General features: G+C 60.8%; 1 protein-coding gene across 2 annotated transcripts; it reads left to right on the top strand.

Annotated features, from left to right (window-relative positions):
• Positions 1 to 3617: 3617 nt before the first annotated feature.
• Positions 3618 to 6060, top strand: SP5 (Sp5 transcription factor). 2 transcript variants are annotated; one of them, XM_047872023.1, is made up of 2 exons: positions 3618 to 3818; positions 4522 to 6060. In XM_047872023.1, exons 1-2 carry the CDS (start codon positions 3768 to 3770, stop codon positions 5668 to 5670), a joined length of 1200 nt encoding a protein of 399 aa, XP_047727979.1. In that variant the 5' UTR covers positions 3618 to 3767; the 3' UTR covers positions 5671 to 6060. The 2 variants fall into 2 exon arrangements, with proteins under 2 accessions (XP_047727979.1, XP_047727980.1); XM_047872024.1 differs by having other exon boundaries at positions 3618 to 4324.
• Positions 6061 to 6640: the final 580 nt, after the last annotated feature.

Raw genomic sequence — 6640 nt, 5'->3', positions numbered from 1 at the left:
CAGTCTCGGGCGCGAAGTAAGTAATCCAGAGTTCTCAGCAAACGCTCTTCTCTGGAATGGATCCGGAGCGTGCTGAGTAGATCCGCGTATCGCACGAGTGCCCCTGCGGGTTCACCTACCCGCCTCTTCTCGCTGGTGGCACCTGGTCGGCGCTCGCAGCCCGCCCGCGAAGAAACTGCGACGCAAACTTCCCGGCCTCGGAGCCCTGCAGCTAGGAGAGCCGCTCCACTGTGCCTGCCGCTGCGGGGAGGCTAGTATTCAACCTCCCCGCCCCCCGCCGCGGTAAAAGTTTGCTCCATATTCGCCTCTCCCCGCCCCTCCACCTCCGCCCTCCGGCTGGAGGACCACAGAGGAGTTCGTGGGTCCTCTGTGCACAAACACACCCACCAACAAAAGAAAGCCCATTAAATCTTCCCTCCTGTGAACTCGCGCCCCAGCGGATACCTCTTTGAACTGACCCCCGCCCCCGCAGCCCCCGCGCTGTCTGGGGCGCGCCCGGCCCTCCCGGGCTCACTCCTTCCCTCCCGGCTGCGCACTTTTGCAGCGCGCTTGGTCTTTGATGTTTCTTTACATTATGGCAGAGCAGCCACACGCTCTTCCCGGGCGCGGGGCTTTGTGTAACGGAACTGACATCTGGCCTTGATACCTGTATCTCTTGGTGATTGCAACAAATTTCTAAAATAAATATTGTACTTTGATCTCCGGGCATTGCATTTTTAATGGACGCTCCGAACATTACTTCATTAAGAGTAAGTTTTTCAGGAGTCCCCGACTGCAGAGGGAGGGAAGCTTAACAGCAGCTTGTAAAAGTCTTTCTCCAAACTTCAGCTCGTGCTTGGGAGGGCTGCAGTCGTGACGGGTTTTCACAAACGGAGGTAAGGCCTACAGCAAGGACTTCAACCAAGGCAAGAGAGGGCCTACTGTGCGCCCCACTGCCTTAAAGATTTTGCTTATATTACCTCTTTTAAGCCCACAAGCACTCCATAAAATGAGCACTATTATAACCCCCATTTACCAATTGGGAAACTGAGGCACGAAGAGGCTAAGTAACTTGCTTGCCAAGGCCACCAACTAGAAAGCGGCAACTAGAAAATCTGGGTTCAGGTTTTTCGGAGTCTGACCTCTTAACCAGCAAGCACTACTCTCTTTTGCCTCCTGGCCGCTGGTGGTGGTTAAAATGGCTAATGGGGGCATCTTGGAGGAAAAAGTTTTCTCCTGTAACAACTACGCAGATGTGAATAGGCTTTTCTTGCGTTTGTGTTAAAATAGTGAACATATTCGGCAAACAGACTGCTTTCCAGCCTGCTTGGCCCAGACCGGCCTGACTCTGGGGGACAGAGGGGTTTGAAGAACTGAAAGGAGCCAGAGAAGAAACACTCTAAGGGGCGAGACTTGCTTGACAGTCCGGACGTGTGCAGGAGCGAGTGTGCGCCACCAAACTCCCTGGCCTCTGATTTGCATCCGAGAAAGGGCATCTTCGGGTCCCAGGCTTCACGGGGATTCAACCCGTGGATGAGGCGTGGAAAGGGGTACGATTGCCATGCCATGGAGCAAAACACTAAGTCCCCTCCCCTTCCCGGCTCCCAGAGTACCTGGACCTCATCTTCGGGAGCTTTGGCCAAGTGAGCTGTATGGTGGTCACTGCTCATCCTTCCTGGGTTAACACCTTGGCGGGGGGAGGGCGGGGGGCGTGCTTGCTCATAGTATTTGGTCCGCAGGTGGCCCACTCTTCTTCCGCATGATGTTTCTATTTCGAAGACAGGCCCTGGGCTCGGGGAAATGTATGTCTGGTGGGCGTAGCATCCCGACCCCTGATGGGAATGCAGAAGGCACCAGGATACAGCCCAGTCTCGAAATCAGAAGTCTGCTGGAGTTGGGCTAACCGCGGGCGCCGCACCACGAGTTGGACCACACGGTCAGTCCTCCCTTCAGTCCTGGCCACGCGCAGGAAGGCCGGACGCAAGAGAACTCAAAGAGCCCCCGCACAGCCGGCGGCCTCGGAGAGAGGAGCCCGTGTCTGCGGGGAGGCCGGGCGTGGAGCGCGGTCCGCCAAGCCCAGGCGGCCTGCTCGGTTGCACCGCCACGTGAGCGGCGGCAGCCTGCGGGAGGCCTCAGCTGCCCTTCCGGCCCTTAATCCCCTCCAGTGCCGTGAGGACTCCGCGGTTTTCCGCCCGCCTCCTCCTCCTCCCGCGACCCCTTGCTCCCAGGTGCGGAGATCCCTGCGTCCGCACCGACTTGGCAGGACGTGCCTGGAGCCCGGGCCGGACAGGGGCAGGTGGCCGACCGTCCTTCCGCGGCCGGGCATGCGGGCGGGCCAGCGAGGGTTCAGGGTGAGCTTTTCCCTAACCCGGGGCGCACGCCCCGCGCCTGAACTTTCTTCTCTTTACAAAGGTGACGGGAACAACAGTTTTTATCGACTTTTCTTTCCGGTTAAAGGGCCTCCCTCGTACTGTTTGTGGTTTGTTGGACAACAAAAGGTTTCCTCGACCGCGCCTTACTTTTTCCAAGTAGTTCCCCGGTAGGTGTGTGCGGCTTGCAAAGAGCGCTCACTCGCCGGACGGGGCTTGGAGGGAGACATTGCCGGCACTGCGGGAGGCTTCGGTGGGGGCCAATAGCGGTCAGCTGCTTGCCCGGCCCTTCGCGGTGGTCCAGGGCTGCCTGCCTGAAGAGAGAAGAGCGACGTACAGTTTTTTCCTCTGGTGTATATCATGGGTTGCTCTGGGTGTCCTGCCAAGCTCAGCTGTGGTGGTAAGCGCGGTCCAGGTGTTTTTCCCAGGCTCACTATTTGCAAAAGTTGTGGCCCAAGAAAACTTCCAGGTCGCCAGCAGGAATGTCACAAGAGAGCTACAGTGGCTTGTCAGGCGGGCGGCCCAGGAGCGTGCGCGCTACCCACCGCCGCCCTGGGCGGCCGCCTGGCCCCGCCCCGGGTCAGAACCCTGCCCGCGGCTCCACCGCGACGGGCGGGGGTAGAGGGCACACGGCCGGCCCGGCGAGGTGCGTCCCACGCTCCGCCCCGGGAATTCCCTGGGGCCCGCGGTGTGCGCAGGCTGCTGGGTGTGCTGTTCCGGTGCGGGGTGTGTAAGTACTGGAGGAGGGGGGAATTACCCTCATCTCAGTCTCAAAGTCCCTCGCCCTGAAGCCAAAGGCAGATTTCTCTGGAGATAACAAAGACACTTTGTCACTTTGGGCGCTGCCTCGGCGCAAATCTTTAATTGCAAGGGAGTTGCGGGACGGGGGAGGAGGATCGAGTGTCTCAAGCAACCCAAGCGCGGGTCTCCAGGCGGCAAGGCCCCCTTTGATCAGGAAAATCCAATTATTTGTGTATATACATTTCCCACATAGTGATTACTTCATTAATTGTCCCGCCTTTATCTCCTCCCTTCCCATCCCCCCTAATAATCAGTTCTTTTATCCCGACCAACAAACACACCATAGGAGCTTTGTGGATTCAAAGGATTTGCTTTCGCTTCTGAAAGAGCCGCTATTCTTTGATGATTGGGTAGCGGCAAACTTCAAAGCCATAAATCTTCCCTCTGACTGGCTGGCGGCCCAGCAAAGTCCTTATCAAATTCTTGGAGGTGATCCTGAAGCGCTCAGACCGCGCGCGGGGCGAGCGAGCGGGGCGCGGCGAGAGGCGCAGGCGGGAGGGCCCCGGAGCGCAGAGAGGGCGCCGGGGAGGGACGCTGGGCGGCCGTTCGTCCTCGCCTTCGGGTCTCCATGCCTCGGCAGCGCCCTGCTCCGCAGCCAACGGCCCGAAAGCTGTAGCTATGGCCGCCGTGGCCGTCCTCCGGAACGACTCGCTGCAGGCCTTCCTCCAGGTCAGGTCTGGGCTCGGAGGGAGATAGGGAAAGGTGGGAAGGGTCGCGTCCGGATCGATCGTGGTACTCTGTGCACCCTGAATCTCAAAGGGACCCTGTTCGGTGGATGCAGCTGGAGTCAGACCTAGTGGTGCCCACGTCAACTTCGCACCTAACCTTGGTGTCTAGAGTGTGGCCTTTGGGGGGAGGGACGCGCGAATCCGAGGGTTGTTCGGGCTTGCGAGTTTGGCCAAGAACAGGGCCCGAGCTCACCCTGCTGGGGCCCTCCCGCTGAATTTCAGGCTGGGGCGGGCGTAGGAGGAGCTCGAGAGTAGCTTAAAAGGTGGGAGGGAGGGCGGATAGGCCGCTGGTCTGTGGGTGTTTCCACACCCTTTCTGACCGCGGAGGCCGGAGCGGCCCGTCGGATCCTTCTCCCCTCCCACCGTGTGCCTGCTTCCTCTGAGTCTGGATGGCGTCTCTTTGCACCAAGTAGTTTAACAGGAAGCGCTCGAGCGCTCCGCGTTCAGGTAGCGCAGGCTCCAAAAGTTAACGGTACTGGTGGGTGCGTGCGGGGGTGCGGTGGGTGGGGGGAGGGACAGCCGGTACGCGGGAGGGGCGGTGATATAATAGCTGGTGTGGGGGTGGCGGGGCGGCCTGAAGACCGCGCTTGGAGCGCTAACCTTTTGTCTCCTCTCCGCCCTCCCCGCCGCCGCCGCCCATGCAGGACCGCACCCCCAGCGCCTCCCCGGACCTGGGAAAGCACTCGCCCCTGGCGCTGCTAGCCGCCACCTGTAGCCGTATAGGCCAGCCGGGAGCCGCTGCGCCCCCGGACTTCCTGCAGGTGCCCTACGACCCCGCGCTGGGCTCGCCCTCCAGGCTCTTTCACCCGTGGACCGCCGACATGCCCGCGCACTCACCGGGCGCGCTGCCGCCCCCGCACCCCAGTCTGGGCCTGACGCCGCAGAAGACGCACCTGCAGCCGTCCTTTGGGGCGGCCCACGAGCTGCCGCTCACACCCCCCGCCGACCCCTCGTACCCCTACGAGTTCTCACCCGTCAAGATGCTGCCCTCGAGCATGGCGGCGCTGCCCGCCAGCTGCGCGCCTGCCTACGTGCCCTACCCTACACAGGCGGCGCTGCCGCCCGGCTACTCCAACCTGCTGCCCCCGCCGCCCCCACCACCGCCACCCACGTGCCGCCAGCTGTCTCCCAACCCAGCCCCCGACGACCTCCCGTGGTGGAGTATCCCGCAGGCGGGCACCGGTCCGGGGACCTCCGGGGTTCCGGGGGGCGGCCTCTCCGGCGCCTGCGCCGGGGGCCCGCACGCACCTCGCTTCCCCGCCTCAGCGGCCGCCGCCGCCGCGGCCGCCGCCGCCGCCGCCCTGCAGCGGGGCCTGGTGTTGGGCCCGTCGGACTTTGCGCAGTACCAGAGCCAGATCGCTGCGCTGCTGCAGACCAAGGCCCCCCTGGCGGCCACGGCCAGGAGGTGCCGCCGCTGCCGCTGCCCCAACTGCCAGGCGGCTGGCGGCGCCCCCGAGGCAGAGCCGGGCAAGAAGAAGCAGCACGTATGCCACGTGCCGGGCTGCGGCAAGGTGTACGGCAAGACGTCGCACCTCAAGGCGCACCTGCGCTGGCACACCGGCGAGCGGCCCTTCGTGTGCAACTGGCTCTTTTGCGGCAAGAGCTTCACGCGCTCGGATGAGCTGCAGCGGCACCTGCGGACTCACACCGGCGAGAAGCGCTTCGCCTGCCCAGAGTGCGGGAAGCGCTTCATGCGCAGCGACCACCTCGCCAAGCACGTCAAGACGCACCAGAATAAGAAGCTCAAAGTTGCCGAGGCCGGGGTCAAGCGGGAAGACCCGCGGGACCTGTGAGCCTACCGCGGGGCGACTCGAGGCCTCTCCCGCCTGGGACTCCCTTCCCAGCCCCTCTTTGGGGAGGGTTCCGGAGCTCTGTGGGCAGCTGGCGGAGGGAAGACCCAACAGGCTCTTGCGTCTTCCTTCTGCCCTCCTCCCAAAGCAACGCCCCGGGCTCCCAGCTTCCCTGGCCCGGCCTTCGGACAGGGACCCTGTGCGCCGGAGGAACAAGGGAAGTAGGGTGAGGAGCACTGCGTCACGCCAGGGCGGTTTCAAGCTCTTAACCATTCCCACCGTCTAGGAGATCTACAGTTTTGGGGGACCACACTGGGCTGACCTTGTATATAGGAAACACTGTTGAGTTAAAGCAGAAGGACCTTGGGAGATTTGAAATTGTGCTTTTTTTTTTTTTTTGTTAGGACCCGTCCGGGCTTTGTACAGGTTATTTAATAGCTTTGTTAAAGAATAATTATAATAATTATAACGTTAATAAAAATGTTACTTTTGTCCTCAGCTCCATGCAGAGCTACAGCATGAAATGTCTCTGTAAAGCAATCCGCAGTTGCAGCGTGAAAATAAATACGTTAACTCTGGGGTCACCTCGGGACCCGGCTGAGCCAGTCTCATTTGATCTTTTCTTCTTCGGGGAGGCTTTACAAAATGGTCAGATTTCACCGAGAAGACGGTTCCTGTAGACTGCATGTGGGGAGGTTTCTTTGCTTTAGAAGGGTCTGGGAAGGTGTGTTGGGTGCATGGATGGAGGAAGAAGGGCAGGGTCAGTTTTGCGGTAAAGAGGGATAGGGCAAGATTTTCCAGTCACACCTTGAGTTTCTCATGCGGCCTTAGGACTTGACCAGGGACTGTCGGGCTTCTCTTAAAAGTTTGATACCTGCTGTACATACAATGGACCTTATGTTATCTGGCGAATTCGTGGCTTTCCATTTGGTGGTACTCTAGGGACAGACGTCACACGGAGCTGTGCTCCCTC

This window comes from Prionailurus viverrinus, chromosome C1, assembly GCF_022837055.1.
Source record: "Prionailurus viverrinus isolate Anna chromosome C1, UM_Priviv_1.0, whole genome shotgun sequence".
Taxonomy (NCBI): domain Eukaryota; kingdom Metazoa; phylum Chordata; class Mammalia; order Carnivora; family Felidae; genus Prionailurus; species Prionailurus viverrinus.
The sequence above is the reverse complement of the archived record's forward strand: the minus strand, read 5'-3'. Positions and strand labels throughout refer to the sequence as shown.